Genomic DNA, 18,053 nt, shown 5'->3' with positions numbered 1-18,053 from the left:
AAGTGCCATTCTTCGAGACATTAACCCTGATGCTCAGAGCTTTTGAAGATCCTGTCATTATTTGGAGATGAGTAGGGGTGCCATCCCAGGTCCTAGCCAACATCCCTTGCCCAACCAACACTCAAACAGAACAATGGTCTTTCACCATATTGTGAATATTGCTGTGTGAAAAGAACAAATTACATTTTTAAAAAGTGCCTTTCATGTTCTCAGGATGCTGCAAAGTGCTTTACAGTATAATCATTGATACAGGGAAACAATCAGCACAGCAAATCCCCACAAACTGCAACGTGATACTGACCATATAAATCTCCTTTTCTATTCTTACATGTAATGTGGATGTTTCTGGCATTGCCAGCATTTATTGTCCATCAGGTGCAGGTACACCCATACTGCTGTTGGGGAGGGAGTTCTGAGATTTTGATGCAGTGACAATGAATGCCAATATAGTTCCAAGTCAGGCTAATGTGTGACTTGGAGGGGAACTTGCAGGTAGTGGTGTTCCCAGGTATCTGCTACCCTTGTCCTGAGTGGTAGAGGTCATGGACTTGAAAGGTGTCTTTGAAGGAGGCTGGGTGAGTTGCTGCAGTGCAGCTTGTGTATGGTGCACACTTGTCATGGCGTCAGTGGTGGAGGGTGTGAATGTGTGATGAATGGGGACCTCAGGAGGAGGCTAGGAAATGTCATCCACTTGTCACCTCTGGCTGAAGATGGTTGCAAATGCTTCAGCCTCGTCTTTGCACTAATGTGCTGGGCTCCCCCATCATTGAGGATGGAAATATTTTTGGAGCCTCCTCCTCCAATTAATTGTCCTCTGCCATTCAGGACTGCAGAGCTTTTATCCTGTTGGCTGAGGAATCTATTGGCTCTGGCTATTATATGATGCCTCAGCTGTTTGGCATGCAAGTAGCCCTGTGTCAAAGCTACACCAGGTTGAGATCTCATTTTTAAATTATGCCTGCCGGCTGCTGCTCTTGGCACACTCTCCTGCACTTCAAGATCCCTGTTCCAGTTCTTTGGTGGTGCTAGTTGAGGGATAAATGTTGACTAGGATATGGGGAGAACATGGGTGCTGTCATTTGCCCAATTCCCCCACCGTCTCACCTGGGTACACGCAAGATGCTTTAGCTCCATTTTCCTCCTCTCAAGCATTGATGTATAGGTGTACCTTCCCCATACCTAACTTCCTCCAGCCCCACAGCCCCCTCCCCAGACTCCAGCTTCTTGCTACCTGCATCCTGTAATTGGCAGTCAGGCCTTCAGCTGTCTGGTACCATACCCTGGACTTCCCTCTATAAACTTCTCCACCAAGCTTTTAGTTAATTCTAATCTCTCTCCTCCTCCAATGGCTCTGCATTGCTTTATAACCCTAAGCAGTGTCTGCATTAAAAACATACTATATAAATTAAGATTCAGCAGCTTTCTCACTGAATGAGAATGGCTTAACCATCCACAGTGGGTTTCACTGCCATCTAGTGGTTACATGCTTGACCTGCAAAACAATAATAGAGACTACATTCAAAATAGGAAATACTGGAAAGTCAGCAGGTCTGGTAACATCCGTGGAAAGAGAGAGTTAACTTCTCAGGTTATTACAAACAGTAAAACCGTTGGAAGAATAGAACTTCAAGATAAAGTATTACTGGCAGTGAATGAAACACTGAAGAAAAAAATATTGCAGGTTGTGGAAAACAAAAAATGCTGGATACGTACAACAGGAGCATCAGATTTATGCATTCAGGATTTATGTGCAAGGCTTTAGGAGCTCATGGCCTTTTTTCACTCACATAATTCAACAAAAATTTTAGAGTGTCTTAAAGGTTTGTGTTTAAAGAGACACTATTCCCCATAGGGAATGAGTTTCTGATCTGAATAACTACTGTCTAATCAGAAAAAAAGTGCAAAAAAGAACATTTTCTCCACTTTTCCGCAGTTCCATAGGCAACACCCAACCTCTAGTGCCTCAATCAAGACTCTGCTCTTCATGTTTGAATCTAGAAGGAGAAACAATCAGAGGAAATCATCTCGACTCTAGCCTGCTCCTGTCCTCAATGCCTTCTAAGTAAGTGATAGTGAACGGGAACCCTGGCTGATTTAGTTTTTTCATCCTAAAGATCCTGTGGCACTATTCAACGATTCAGCGATGACTAAGGCGAGCAACATTCTTCTCAAACAACAAAAAAAAAATAGATTAACTGGCCATTAGTGTTATTGCTTGAAGTGGGATCTTGCTCTGTGCAAAATGGCTGCTGCATTTGACAACCTTAAAAATAATTCACTACACTAGTTGAGAAAGAATTAACAGAAGGCACTATTATGGACTGAGACAGGACGAGTGTGCAGTTAATTCTAGCCCCATTTCTCCACAGGTCATAACAATAGTTTAAATGCTTAATTCACCCACAAAACTAGCCAACTGTTACCCTTTGATACTGTTATTCCCAGCATAAAAAGACTCTCACCAGGTTTCCTTCAGTAAGCACAAAAAAATTAAAATAGACTAGTTTTTAAAAAACAATAAACTAGTTAACATACAAGTTGTAGTTTAGAAGTGTAATGATTTTCCCCGTTTAAAAAAAGATATTCAAACCCCCATACACTCTCACGCAAACAGTTCCCTGCAGAGGCTGGAGGATGGGAATGTTTCTTTTAAAAGGATAAAATTCAAAGAGATCTCAACATTGTCATCTAACAGAATTCTGGTCACAATAGGTCTTGAAGTTCTTTCAGACGGATTTGTTGGTGAAACAGACTTTCAAAAAAAAAACCTAAGTTATCCTGTTGAGACGTTTCTGAGGAAGGTTTAACACAAAAAGGTGGGGCAGAGAGTGGGAAAGTGCGTCTTTTCCTTGCAGCTTGTTTCTAAGGCACACACCCACATACTCCCTCTGACAGAGTTTTAAAGGCTAAGATGATCAAAGAATATTCGTCTCAGGCCAGGTGTTTTTAAACCAATTAGCAACGGTCTTTTAGCCTGGCAACAGCAGTTCTTTGGTAACTTAGATATACAAAAGTATCTCTTCCCTTTCCAGGTGTTCCCCACTGGACATCGACCTTGACCCATGGTTTCTTGGAGAATAGCATGTTCACAGCCCCGAATTAATATTGCAAACTTTTAAAAAACTCAGGAGGAAGAACGTCCAAAATTCAATTCAAATTTTCCAAAAACAGGTTCCTCACAGCACTCCGTAAATGCAAGTATTTATCTCGATGGGAATGGTGTTGGGCCTCTTCATGTTTGTTTCACATTCACAGTCAGGAAGGAAAATTTTATCCCATGACTGCATTAAAGTGACAAAGACTTGATATTAAGTCTGCAATAAACTACTTTGACCAAAACAAATCAAGCTAAATCCTTGAGTAAACGCATTTTATTTTAGTGGAATTTGTGTTGTACAACTTCTCAATGTAAACTACAGTTGTGTGTGTACAATAAGCCACAACACTTAAAATAAAAAGACACACATTAAAACTAGAGATAAAAGCAGGAAGTGTTTGAAATTCACAGAATCTGAAAGAAAACTACTTGCCCCAACTTGGAAAATAATTGTATCAATTTTCTCTTTCAAGGTGTTCTTTTCTAGATTCAAAGAGTTCAAAATCTGATTCAGATAATTTTTTAAAAAATGAACCACTCCTCCTCCAGCAACTGAAAGTTTATCCAAATTGAGTTGAGCTCTACAGATCAACAAAAGTACTGGTTCCACCCTAGGTCTGTACTAAGCTTAACTTAGCCACAGAGCAGTGGGGGTGTTGGAATTGGCATCAGTGCGCTGGACTAAAGAGGAGAGAGAAAAAAAAACCAAGGAGGGGCTCCTGCTCCCAATTGTATTTACTGGGCGAGGAGGACAGCACCAGCCCTGGCTGTGATCAAATAACCTGCCAACACTCACATGAGGAATGGTCGAGTTGGATGAGGGAGGCAATCACTGCTGCAATCTGTACCCCAGTGAGAGGCAGTGTTTTCTGGACAGAAAAGGGTGAAAGGTAAAGAGAGAAATAGCCAAAACTCCTACTACACATTTAACATGTGTTCCTGACAAAATATTTCATACAATTGGACTCCGAATATTGTCAGCAGCAAATAATTACATCATTTGTTTCACGTTCTGTTCAAGTTACCTCAAACAGACACTGGGAACATTTACTTCCAGATTCCAAAAGAACTACAAACGAACAGCCATGTCTTTCTATTTGGTGGCCAATTCTGAATTAGTGACTCTGGAATATTTAATTGCATTATCTCTACTGCTCTATAAATAGAAATATATATATATAAAACTAAATATATACCCCATCCCTTTTGCCTACTCAAGTAATGGAGAAGGTAGATGAGCTGTTCTGGAACAAGCTTTTAGCAGGCAGCATTACTGGGACACAGGAACTCCCCAGCAGATTCTGTCCTTCCAAACCAGAGTTCTTTTTTAAACACGAGGGCAAAATACTGTGGATGACAAGCTGAGGAGGGTGGGGTCAGTGACAGGGCAGCAATTTGAGGTGAATTAAAAGATATCCCACAGGATTAAAGTGCACCAGTACCAAATTGCCATCTCCAAGGCAGCAAGACCCCAATTCGACATTCCAAACAAGCTGTTCTCCGCTGCACAGATTTGCTCACTTGGTGTTGGGAGATTTTAAATCGGATCAGATCCAGCCTTAACAAAATGCAGCAGTCAGTACCTTCAAAGAGCTTTTGGAAAGCTGTTTGGAGTTAGCAGAGCTTCCAACTGGAACTCGCTTCACTTCTCCTTCGCGTAAACATTAAACACTGGATTATATTATGTGTCTTCATTAAAAGCCAGGAAACAGCACACAGCATGTTCACCTGGTTCTTCATTCTATTCCAATGCACTCATAGAAAACGTAAAAACAGTAAAAATATAGTGGACTTCATGGGGCTGGAACAAAATACAAAGTTCAAAATAGTTGAGTGCTAAACTAAGGTTCTGTCTGCCTGTGCAGATAGACCATCAAGATCCTGTAGACTACTTGAAGGACAGGGAGTTCTGTGGTCCCGTCCTCCACAATATTCTCCCCTCAAACTACAACTAAAACCACATCAAGTGCGTTGCTGTTCATACGTTCTTGCTGTGCACAGAATGGTTGCCTCATTATCTTACATCGTTGCACTTCAAAAGTAAATTAATTGCAAGTGAAGAGTTTTTGCGATGCGATCAGGCGCTATATAAAGGCGCTATATAAAGGCAAGTCTTTCTTTCTTAACCAATGCTTTGTAACAAGCATATGTCCAAGGGAGGAGACAAAGCTGTCATATCTCCTCACTCAGCAGAATCGGTCAACAGATACAGTGAAACCTGCCAGATTAAACACAGCCAGCAGCCAATAGCAAGAGGCAGGTAGTGATGGGCGGAACCCTGCCAACATCAGCAATTTTAGTCAGAACCCAATCTAACTGGGAGCAGTTAACTGCTTATGGTCCAACAAGGACAAGTTTTAAAAAAATAAACTGGGAAAGACCATTGTCCAGTTGACATGTGCAATTCACAATTAGATGGTGAGCTGTTAGAAACCAGCTGGTTTTGGTGAAAATCTGAGCAGGTTTCACTGTCCAGGTTTCAGCCTTCACTCCAATCTGGTCAGTGCTATAGGCGGAGGTTCTCATTGTGAAGGTGTCTTCGATATCGGGCCAGATTCAGGACATTTATTTCATTGTTATGATTGTCGTTCATGGTCCCTTCGAAGGTAACCCGGGCAGTGGGCATGAACTGCCGGAAGATACTGACAGTCCCATGCCAGAAAGTGGGCTGTGGGAGTCGCCCCACAATGCTCCAGATGCCAGTCTGAAAATTGTAGCTTTCGATTATGTCAGATAGTTCAAACGTGTTATCGTAGCCGCCGGAGACAACCAACTTCCCCCCGAGAGCCGCAACACTGCCCCCAACGTGGACCTGCAGTGTAGAAAAAACAAGATTGACATACACAATCAGCACAAGGAAATATCCTAAACTGCTCAAGAGACTGGGAGGAGGGGGATACGGAACCAAAACACCTCAACCATTCAAGCAGTGATTTTTTAAAAAATACTCATCGCGGTTTTCAAATCCCTCCAATACTCTTGTCCCTCCCTACCTCGACCACCTCCTCCCAGGTCTACATCCCAGCCCCTTCACTCCACCTTACCCCCATTCTCCCCTCCCACCCCGCCCAGCTACCACTTCATTCCAAAACTAACGCAAAGGTTTGTCTGATTTTACTGCAGCTGGTCACAATCCCTTTACTGTACCACTCACCCACACCCACCACTCTCGTACCTGATTCATGGGCGGGATTTTGTCCCATTCATTCTTTATTGGGTTATACACATCGACCTCTGAAGAATCATCCCTGTGGAGAGAAGGGAAAAAGACTAGGGTTTAACAATCAGCCCAAATGCTATCAGTATATAACCAGGGGCATAATACCTTGACAAATATGTGTATCCACATACAGACACTCCACATAAAACTCTTCAATATGAACATACAAAATAGGAGAAGACAACCATTCGGCCCCTCGAGCCTGCTCTGCCATTCGTTAAAATCATGGCTGATCGGAGTGTTTGAAATTCCACGTTCCCATCTACCTCCCATAACCTATGATTCCCTTGCCTAACAAGAATCTATCTACCTCTGCCTTAAAAACATTCAATCACCGTCATCTGAGGCAGAGTGTTTCAAAGTCGCACAACCCTCAGAAAAAAATTCTCCTCGTCTCGGTCCTAAAAAGGCAATCCCTAATTTTAAAACAGTTCCCCATAGTTCTGGGCTCACCCATAAGAGGAAACATCCTTTCCACGTCCACTTTGTCAAGACCATTCAGGGTCCATTTTTATACCTTACTGGTATTTTGTCCTATTCCCGGTGGTGGGGGGGATGGCTTGCATTTATATAGAATCTTTCACAGCCTTGGGACACCCCAAATTGCTTTGAAGCCAATGGAGTCATTTTGAAGTGTAGTCACTGTTGTAATGTTGGGAAATGCAGCAGCCAGTTTGCACACAGCAAGTTCCCGCAAACAGCAATGAGATAACTGATCAGATAATCTGTTTTGGTGTTATTATTCGCAGCATCACCAAAAATGCACACGATTCTGTGGCACCAAAACTAAAATGCTAGATGCAATTTATTAAAAAAATTATTCACACTCAAGATTCAGTGTCACCTACAGAAGGTTAAACACGGGTAAGGAAATTAAAAATCAAACTCTGTCAGCAGCAGTAGAAATACAATGTCTTCACAAATGGTTTTTGGGAGTTGATGAGATCAGTGAAATGGTAATTTTGGAATAGTTTAAAATGACCTTCACCCTACCACTTAAAGTGCATCTCCTCTCCTCTTCAGCTTGGTCAGTACAGTTCTAAGTTAGTCAATCCTGCCTAAGTGGTGTTAATGATGCTACAATTGACCTTGACACCCTTATTTTGAGAGGGCGAGGAGTTGGAAAACACAGGGTCCCCATTCCTAAGGCACCTCCTACCCCAGTCTGTGCGTGGATGTCAGGTTCAGGCTTGGCTATACAGCCCTCCTGTGATCCAATTGCCCATGGACACTCAAGTGTTTGGGCTCACACCCAGGCAGTGGATATTTGGGTAAGGTACCGGCACTTGTGAAATCGAAACCAAGCACAGAGTCATCACCTTCAGGAGAGTGGGAGAAAGCAGGCAAATAAAGTAAATGAATCAGAATTTACGCAGCAAACAACATGATTAGGTAACAGTTGTTGCTGACGTCTGAAAACAAACTCCCCTGTCCCTATGTAATTTGGGTCCACTTGTTTATTCAGTCAGTGTCTGACAGCAGCAGGTGGTGTGGCAGCTCCTGCTCCCTTCCACATTTAACAGAGAGGAGCGGCGACAAGGAGACGCTTTTTAAAAACATAAGTTGTGACAATCAGGAATGTACTGCTTGAAAGGGCAGCGGAAGCAGATTCAATAGTAAACTTTCAAAAAGGGGAACTAGCCAAATATTTGAAAAGGAAAAATGTGCAGGGCAATGGGGAAAGAGCAAGGGAGTGGGACTAATTGGATAGCTCTTTCAAAGAACTGATTTCAGAATGATGAGCTGAATGGTCTCCTTCTGTGCTGCATGATTCCGTGCTGCATGATTCCATGAAACAGGCACAGCTGTTATACGTTAAAAAGAAACGGGTAACTGAGAGGATCAAGGGCCATTTGACTGCAGACAAAAATTCCACCAAACATTGAAGTCCACAAACCCAGTCTGATCAATGGAAACCAGGCACCCTGTGTCACTCAGTCAGAGTTGTTCCAATATGAAACGGTTTTATATTCCAGGCTTCACAGCCCCTAGCCCAGGTTCCACTTTGATTCATGACTATGTTAGCTGATCTCATCTGGGACAATAATGGGGTCGGGGGGGGAGCAGGTAACAGGAAGCACAGATTGAGCTTCACCATTGATCATCCTGCTGTGTCCAAGATTCATGTCTTCATTGGGTCATTTGGGTGAACAGAATAGACACAGGTCACAGATAACGTTTGAATCCCTGTTACCGTTTAACTCCCAGGCATGTCACATTGCTGATACCAACAGACCTTGGCATTCAGAGTTAGAATTTAGTCAACAATTCCTAGCAATGAGTAAATAATGGGAAACTATTTCCAATGGCTGAAGACTTGATAACCAGAGGGAATAGATTTAAGGTAGGTGAGAGAAGAAGTAAAAAACTTCTTCATGCAGCGAGTGGTCAGGATTTGGAAAGCACTGATATAGTGGTGGTGGATACTGATTCAATAAGAACCTGCAAAAAAAGGAATTGGATAAATACTAGAAAAATTTACAGGGATATGGGGCATGAGTGGGGGAGTGGAACCAGCTGGATTGCACTTCAAAAGAACCAGGGCAGGTATAATGGGCTGAATGGCCTCCTTCTATGCTGTACTGTTCTATGATTATAAAATTGGCTATACTTTAAATTATTAATTGGCTGTAAATGCTTTGAGATGTCCCTGGGCCTTGAAAGGTGCTATACAAATGCAAGTCCTTTCTTTACATCAATGAGGAAGCAATTCCAAGATTGCCCCAGCTGTTCCCAAACCTCCAGGCCAATTACATTTAAACAAATTAGTTGATAAAGAGAGAGATGCAAATACAATAGAATTTCTTGGCCAAGGTTGTAGGCCTCAAGGATCATGGGCTGTAGTTTCATCACCAGAGCAAATGGTGTTCAAAGACTACTTCAGAAAATTCTGGAAGACTGTTGCTAGAATTGGGCACGGGGAGGGAAGTGGAATAGACAGCTGGAATGATGCAAGTGGATGAGTCACTGATGTAAATGTCACAACCATCTTCCATGGGAGGGTTGCTGGAAGCTCTTGATTTATGACGTGGCTCAGCCATTTGAAAGCGATCTGTTGAATACTGAAAACAACTGGATGTCTATTCCACATCACATACCCTGTGAAATCAAATTAGCGTCCACACATCAGAGTCAGGAGGTCATTTGGCCCATCATACCTGTGCCTCCCACTGAAACGGGGAATCTATAATGACTTTGAGTCATCTAAGAGTAGACACACCAGTCTCCTTAATCAGGAGTGAATCTAGTCACATCCATGTATATCTGTGAAACTATCAAGGGAAGGGAAGCTGAACAGTGCATGTCTGTGTATGCGTGCATGTGGACAGAAGAGAAAGGGAAGTGCACGTATACATGGAGCTGGCAGACAAATAGGATCAGGTTGTGATGCCAGCAGAGTTTCTTGGCCTGAAACTCACTTATGATGCACGGAGACCAAGGCGAGGTCCAGATGTGTAGATGGCACATGGTTGTGGAGCAACAACAGGAGTACAGGGTAAGCCTCACTCCCAAAGGTTTATGGCGCTCCTGTTTATGGACACCGCCTTTATTTACAGCCAGCTCTTTATACCACACAGTGCAACCCATTTAAACTCACCGCACAAAGTAGATCAGTCCATTGAGAGTCACCGTCTTTGGCACAAACGACCATGGAGGCAATGAGCCGCAAACCACGACACTCCAGGAGTCAGTCTCAGGGTTGTAGCACTGAATGGCCATCGACTCTTTGCCAGCGAGAGTGCCAATAGCATAGAGTTTGCCCCGGCAGGCTGTACTCGAGCAGTTCTCCATGGGGAAGGGCATAGGTTGCAGGGCCTCCCAGCTGTCGATACTGTGATCGTAGCGCTCCAGGCTGTCATGGGCGATAATGTAGATGTGGCCTTTGAGTACCACGGAGCTATGGTATTCCCGGGCTTGCAGCATGGGCGAAACCTCAGTCCATTCGTTCACGCTGGAATTGTAACGCCACACACAGTCGTACAGCGATGTCCCATCAGAACCACCTGTTAGACAAAAAACAGACACAACACTCACTGACTGATCCTTTCCTTCCCATGACCAGGTGGCTGGCCATTCTTCATAAAAGCAAAATAGTGCGGATGCTGGAAATCTGAAATACAAACAGAAAATGCTGGAAAAACTCAGCAGGTCTGACAGCATCTGTGGAGAGAGAAGTGGAGTTAACGTTGAGTCTGTATGACTGCATGAGCTCTGAAGAAGAGTCATACAGACTCAAAACGTTAATGCATCTCCACAGATGCTGTCAGACCTGCTGAGTTTTTCCAGCATTTTCTGTTGGCCGTTCTTTATGCCAGGGTAGCACTCTCACCTTGGAGTCAGAAGGTTGTGGGCTCAAGTCTCACTCCACAGGCTTATAGTCTGACGCTCCCAGTGCCAGTAATGGAGTGCTGCACTATTGGAGGTGCCGCCCTTCGGATGAGATTTTAAACCAAGGCCCTGCATACCCTCTCAGGTGGGTGTTAAAGACCCCATGGAACTGTTTTGAGGAACAGCAGGGGAGCTATCTCTGGTACTGTGGCAATATTTATCCCTCAATTAACAGCACTAAAACAGATTATCTCGTCATTATCACATTGCTGTTTGTGGGATCTTGCTGTGTGCAAATTTCCTACATTAGAAAATTACTAATTTCAAAAAGTACTTCATTGGCTGTAAAGTCCTTTGGGACATCCTGAGGTCGTGAAAGGTGCTATAAAAATGTAAGTCTTTGATGGGCCGAGGTGGGCCATCTGACTGTGGCAGCATCGCTGCCAAGCTCAATGGTCAAACTAACACTCTCCATAATTTACAGCCCAGAAAGAGGCCATTTTACCCATCATGTCTGTGCTGGCTGGAGAAATCCAAACTCCATCCCACTCTCCCCATATCTTCCCTTGCTTCAAATATTAATCCAATTTTCTCCTTAAAAAAAAAATGCAATGGTCTCTGCCTCCAGCACTCCCTGGAGCAAAGCAGTTCATTGTCCAATTGCCCTTCTGTGTAAAGAAACTTTTCCTGAATTCTATCCTCTCTCTGAGAAACAATTATAAATTGATGACCCTAATCACTGATTCCCCCAGTTAGAAGTAGTCCTTCCCTGTTCACTCTATAAAACTACTCAATTTTAAAAACCTTTTAAATGTTTTGGCTTTTTCTGCTTCAATGGAGTACCCCAGTATCTCCGGTTTCTCCTCACAACCATGGTTCATCATCTCTGGCATCAAAGCTCTCATCTTTTAAGTGACTCCCTGTAATCAGTGCTGCTAGTGACCTAGTCATTGCCTTTTATAAAGATTGATCATTTCCCTATTTACCCTCTACCTCTGTGATCTTGTTTATGAAATGCAGAACACTGTTGACATCAGGTCTGAAAGACAATTAGCAGCAGGAACTCTGGCTGAGACCAGCCAACTCAGCACAAACCTGGGACCTATTCAGGGCTGGGTGTACTACTCTGTCAGACTCCAGCAACACAACAGGTTCAGCCTCCAACATTCCCCTCACTCCTCAGGGAGCAGCAATCCTCCACGCAGGATCTGTTTACTGGTGCGGAGCTGCATCCCAAGCCCTGAGTGGACAAGTCCATACACAAATACACGGCAGGCATTTAGCTCCTCAGCAGAACATAGCGTCCTCAGGAGCCAGGGCTGAAAGCAGTACCAGACGTGGGGTTCATAGCCCACTAAACCCCAGCACAATCACAATCATGGAGAAATTTTTACTCCTTGAAAATAGCATTTACATGCTGCCTCACTAGTAGCTGCCAGTTAAAAATAAATTCTCAACAAGGATTTCACACAGTAAAAATAACCACATGGCCAGCTCATGTTGACGTGATCTATATGTAGAGTGAGCACTGAGACAGTAAGGACAGAAATAGTAGGGCAGCATTTCCCATCAATGTCGCCATGTGCCTGGGTCTTCAGCAACCTCAAGGTTCTATGAATCAAGACCAAAAACTGGGACAGGTCCAATACTGCCCCAGAGCCGTTCTACAGTTATACTGTTGGCTGCACACTGCATGGTGTACTTAAAACCTATGTTCAGAGTTCTACCTAACTATCCCATATACCAGAAAAAACATTTTAAATGTTGAAGTCCAATCAGTTCACCACCTACGCTGAGTGAGCTGTCCCCCTAGAAGATTTTAAAACAAACAAGATCACCTTGAGGTTGTCTCCATGTAACAACTGAATGGAAACCAACACAGGATTTAGTTTTGACCGTGTGTGGTTGTGAAGCTAAAGCTCTCTCTCAGGACGAGCAATATAACTGTCTTGGGCCGGGAATGGGCAATACATTTCTGTGACACCCACGTTCTTACCCTTAATTTTAAAAATGCCTACAGCAGTTTTTATTTTTATTTCAAATGCTTGGTGTTCACAGTTGTGTTCATTTCATCTGGTCTGTGAAGTTTAGACACAAGTATCTGTTTAAGTCTTCTAAGGTTCTTGATTGGTAAGGGGATCAAAGGTTACGGGGAGAAGGCGGGAGAAAGGGGTTGAGAAACTTATCAGCCATGATTGAATGGCGGGGCAGACTCGATGGGCCGAATGGCCTAATTTCTGCTCCTATGTCTTATGGTCTTATAAGTCAAAGAAATTGTATCAAACTGAAGCGACAGCCGACATTCCTTAAACAGCACCTTCCAAACCCATGACCGCTACCATTCAGAAGGACAAGGGCAGCAAATACATGGGAACGCCACCACCTGGAAGTTCCCCTCCAAGCCACTCACCATCCTGACTTGGTAGTATATCACTATTCCTTCACTGTCGCTGGGTCAAATTCCTGGAACTCCCTCCCTAACAGCACTATGGGTGTACCTACACCAAATGGACTTCAGCAGTTCTAGGCGGCAGCTCACCACCACCTTCTCAAGGGCAATTAGAGATGGGCAACAAATGCTGACCTAGCCAGCGAAACCCACATCCCGTAAAGTGAATAGAAAAAATGGAAGTAATCTGGGGTGTCTTTCAAGCCAATAGAGCAAAGTGTTCTAAGAACACCTTTTGTATAATGCCTAACTTTTAGTTTTGCATGAAAAATTGAATTAATAGTGGTAACTTTGCTTTGCAAACAAATTGCAAGTGCAAACTATTGATCTTGGCCTATATACTAATGGACTAGAGTGCTTTAAACATGTAAATTTCCTAGCATTTGTAGACCTATCCTGTTAGATGTTTTTCAGCTGATTGACTCAAGTGTCAGCTGTGGCTCAGTGGGTAGTACTTTCACTTTGGAGTCAGAAGGTTGCGGGTTCAAGCCCCCTCCAAGGACCTGAACACACACTCCAGGCAGACACTCCAATGCCAGTACTGAGGGACTGTTGGAAATGCTGTCTTTCAGATGAGACATTAAATTGAGTCCTGTCTGCCCTCGAAGAGTTTCCACATCATTTTATAAAAAGGGCAGGGGAGTCCTCCTTTGTTTTGTATACTCTTGAATGAGAAGTGATCTAATTGAGATGTTTAGGATGATCAAGAGATTCAATAGGGTAGATAGGGACAAACGATTTCCTCTAGTGGCAGAATCCAGGACAACCTTAAAATCCTACAGCAGAGGGCAACTTTGGGCCTAACTCAGGCTTTTTCCAAGATCTATCAAATTTGTCCCGCTACCCTGCTTTATTGTCCCCACAGCTCTGTAAACTCCTTCCCTTCAAGTATTTATACAATTCCCCTTTGAAAGTTACTACTGAATCTACTTACAACACCCTTTCAGGCAGCGCAACCCAGATCATCGTAACTTGGTGTATGAAAAAAAATTCTCATTTCCTTTTGCCGTTTTGTCAACTATCTTAAATCTGTGTTCCCTGGTCACTGACCCTCCTGCCAATGGAAATAGTTTCTCCTTATTTACTCGATCAAAACCCTTCATAATGTTTAACACCTCTATTAAATCTCTCCTTAATCTTCTCCTCGCCAAGGGGTAGAACCCAGCTTCTCTAGTCCACACAACTCAAGTCCCTCATCTGAAGGGGGCACAATCTTAAAATTAAAGAGCTAATTACAGCAATAAAATCAGGAAGCAATTTTGCACACAAGGGCTAATAGAAATCTGAAACTCGTTTCACCATTTCACTCCTGAGCATCCACTGAAGCCTTCAAGATATGGGGGGGGGGGGGGGGGGGGGGCGGAAGAGTAATTTAGAATAGCTCCTTTTAAAGTGATGGCACAGCCGCAATGGGCTGAACGGCCTCCTTCTCTGCTGGACGGTTATCCGAGGTGGATTTTTGTTCGGTTCAGGGTGTGGAGGGTCTTGGGATCAAAGGCTGGTGGTTTGAGATACACACCCACCATGTCTAATTGAATGGGAGGAGGGCGGATTGGGCCTAGTCCCGTTACCACGGCAACAGGGACCAGACTAAAGTACTTCACCAGCCGAGAGTCTCTTGGGAGCGGGCCCCGGCCCCGATGTAAACCTTCCCCCCCCTCCGGTATAAACCCTCTTACCGGTCACGTAGATGTCGTTGCCGAAGGCGGTGATGCTGTAGCCTCCGGCCAGGTGGTCGGGGAACTCGGCCAGGTATCGCCACTGGCCGCTCTGCGGGTTGAAGCAATCGACGGTGACCAGCTCGTCGCAGTCCTTGTCGCAGCCGCCCACCACCACCAGAATCTCGGCCAGGCCGGTGGAGGGCCGGGCCCGCATCCTCTCGCACGGGTAGTCGTGGCGGTCGTACTCGGAGGACTGGAAGGCCCGGGCCTGGTGGATGAGCTGGAGGCAGCGGGGGGAGTAGTAGACGAGCGGGTCGCTCTCCACGTAGGCCAGCAGGTAGAAGCGGCGGATGAAGGGCAGGCGGACGTGCTCGAAGAGCTCGGGCCAGAAGCGGAGCCGGCGCTTGGGGTCGGCCTTGACCCAGCGGAGGGCCAGCTGGTAGGCCGCCTCCTCCTTGTCGACGTGCAGCCGGTCGTCGGACAGGTACTCGAGCAGCCGGCGCTGGGGCAGGGCCTCGAACTCCTTCTCCTCGGACAGCTCGACGATGTGGCGCAGGATGAAGCGCTTGGCGTTCTCGGCCAGGCCCCGGCAGGCGTAGGCCTCGGCGAACTCCTGGATCTCCAGGCAGTTGGCCACGTCCAGCTGCCGCTCCAGGTAGGCGCAGCAGGCCTCCTTGACCGAGTGGAACTGGAAGAGGTCGGCGGCCCGGGCCAGGGGCTCCACGTTGCCCTGGGTGACGGTCACCTGGCCGGTGTAGGAGAAGTCCAGCAGCAGGCCCAGGACGTCGGCCTTCACCCCGTGCAGCTCCACCCGCTCGGCGTAGCTCTCCTTCAGCCGGCCCGCGAACATGGCCTTGAAATAGTGGCTGGCGGCCGCCAGCACCGTCCGGTGACACCGAAAATCCTGGCCGTCCGCCGACAGGGTCATGTCGAAGAACTTGCCCTCCACCCGCAACTCGTTGATGCCCTGCAGGATGTTGAGGGCGTGATTGGGGTCGGAGAAAGGCAACACCGAGGCTTGGGTCAGCATGTTAGGCCTGTCCATCCTTCTGACCGGGGGGGGTGGGTGGAGGGGAATCAAACCATCTGCAATCAGAGAGAGTGAGAGAGAGATTATTACAGGCGTGAGTGGGCACTCCAGCAGTTTTATAACGGAGACCCAGTCATCCGGCAGGTTATATTTACCAGCAGCTGAGCCAGCTGCAGCCTGCAAATCATCCTGACATTTACGTTCAATGGATTAAAACTTGGCTGGCTGCAGCCTCTCAACAACCCAATACTCCCAGCTCAGTCAGCAGACAAAAATCACACAGCACAAGCTCATGCCCTTCCCCTTCCCGATCATGGAAAGAGGACACTTCTATGGACTATAAACACCAGCACATACCTGTTGGACCGAATGGCCGCTTCCTGTCCTGTAAAATCTACGTAACTCTTTTTTCCCTTTTTGATAAAAAGCGTTACCCTGGGCTCACACTGTCAACATCAGAGTGGATTCCAGTCCCACTCCAGGCACTCCAGCACCATAATCTAGGCTGACAGGACCCAGGGAGTGCAGCACTGTAGGAGGTCTTTCATCTGAAAGACATGAAAGAGTGAATGTAAAACATCCCATGGCAAGAGCCGGTCAGGGGTTGGGAACTCTGCATTGAGTAACTCACCTCCAAAGTCCCCAAAGCCTGTCCATTGTCTACAAGGCACAAGCCAGGAGTGTGATGGAATACTCTGAAGAGGGGCCATACGGACTCAAAACGTTAACTGTCTTTCTCTTCACAGATGCTGTTAGACCTGCTGAGTTTTTCCAGCATTTTCTGTTTTTTGTGTAATGGAATACTGTCCATTTGCTCCAACACAAAAAAAGCCTGTTTGATCAACAACCCTGTCCACTGCCTCAAAACACTTACTCCCTCTACCACCAACTCAGTGGCAGCAGTGTATACTATAAGATGCATTGCAACAACTCGTCAAGCTTTCTTCAACAGCAGCTTCCAAACCCACAGCCTCTACCACTAGAAGGACAAGGGCAACAGATACATGGGAACACCAGCACCTGCAAATTCTCCTCCAAGCCACTCACCATCCTGACTTGGAGCTATATTGCCATTCCTTCACTGTCAATGGGTCAAATTCCTGGAACTCCCTTCCTAACAGCACTGAGAGTGTACCTGCACCACATGGACTGCAGCACTTCAGGAAGGTGACTCACCACCACCTTCTCAAGGGCAGTGAGGGATGGAGCAACAATTGCTGGCCTTGCCATGAAAGAATAAAAAGTGTCCTGGCTAATATTTATCTGTCAACCAACATTACCAAAACAAATTTTCTAGTCATTATCACATTGCTGCTTGTGGGATCTTTTTGTATATAATTTGGTTGCTGGGTTTTACACATTACGACAGCAGTTTCACTTCCTGTAAAGCACTTTTGACATCCCGAGGTAAAGAACAGTAGCATATAAAAGCAAATCTTTCTTTTCTACATTAATTGTAGTCTCATTGAAGACTGAGCAAAGGGCGACAAACACTTGCAGTGCAAGCACCAGCATAGGCAGCTCAGCATTACAGAGTCACTGTACAAGTGGATGTCACCTCTTTCCTCTCCACCTTCCTTGCTTGAGACCAGGATGCCAGGAGGATTTGAATAGAGTCACATGATCTTTTGAAGCCTACCAGAACAGGAAGGCAGGGCCTTGGTTTAAAAGTTCATCCCAAATGACTGCATTTCCCACCATGCAGCACTCCCTCAGTACTGCTCCAGAGTGTTTATCAGATAAATGTGTTCAAGCCTTGGAGTGGGGCATGAATAAAAAACATTCTAAGCCAGAAATGTGTTACCACAGAGCTAGGTTATCACCACGGAAGTGTAGAAATTTACAGCACAGGCTGAGGCTATTCAACCCAACAGATCTCTTCCCCCATGGCTCTAAATCATTCTCTACACCAAACCCAATTTTTTCTTAAAGATACAATGGTCACTACTTCATCTGTGTTCTTTGGCAATGCAACCTACGTTTTGTATAAAAGAATATTTTCCTAACTTTTCTGCCCATTCCCTTAAAGTATCGATTTTAAATTATCACTCACTCCCCAACCAAAGATAATAGTACAACCCTATCAAAACCCTTCTGGAATTATGAACGCCTCCATTAAATCACCTCTTTACCTCCACTTTTCCAGTGGAAATAACCTTGGTCTTGTATGTCTGTCCTCATCACTATAGTTTCCCAACCCTAGGACTGGCATCACCATAGGGAACGTAGGACTCAGGATCAGGAGTTGGCCATTCGGCCTTCCGAGC

General features: G+C 45.2%; 1 protein-coding gene across 1 annotated transcript; it reads right to left on the bottom strand.

Annotated features, from left to right (window-relative positions):
- Positions 1-3,356: 3,356 nt before the first annotated feature.
- Positions 3,357-18,039, bottom strand: klhl21 (kelch-like family member 21). Its single transcript, XM_078557919.1, has 4 exons — positions 14,775-18,039; positions 9,916-10,321; positions 6,273-6,345; positions 3,357-5,909 (listed from the first exon to the last, which is right to left on the bottom strand). Exons 1-4 carry the CDS (start codon positions 15,799-15,801, stop codon positions 5,604-5,606), a joined length of 1,812 nt encoding a protein of 603 aa, XP_078414045.1. The 5' UTR covers positions 15,802-18,039; the 3' UTR covers positions 3,357-5,603.
- Between the last annotated feature and the right edge of the window lie 14 nt (positions 18,040-18,053).

The sequence above is a fragment of the Cetorhinus maximus genome, chromosome 15 (genome assembly GCF_964194155.1).
Source record: "Cetorhinus maximus chromosome 15, sCetMax3.hap1.1, whole genome shotgun sequence".
NCBI classification, from domain to species: domain Eukaryota; kingdom Metazoa; phylum Chordata; class Chondrichthyes; order Lamniformes; family Cetorhinidae; genus Cetorhinus; species Cetorhinus maximus.
This window is presented reverse-complemented; position numbering and strand designations above follow the sequence as displayed.

Excerpts from the sequence above, each read along its gene's own strand:
- klhl21 (XM_078557919.1), bottom strand. The coding sequence starts at position 15,801 with ATGGACAGGCCTAACATGCTGACCCAAGCCTCGGTGTTGCCTTTCTCC. Across the intron at positions 10,322-14,774 it reads CAACGACATCTACGTGACCG|GTGGTTCTGATGGGACATCG; the intron begins GTAAGAGGGTTT and ends TTTGTCTAACAG. Across the intron at positions 5,910-6,272 it reads AAATCCCGCCCATGAATCAG|GTCCACGTTGGGGGCAGTGT; the intron begins GTACGAGAGTGG and ends TCTACACTGCAG.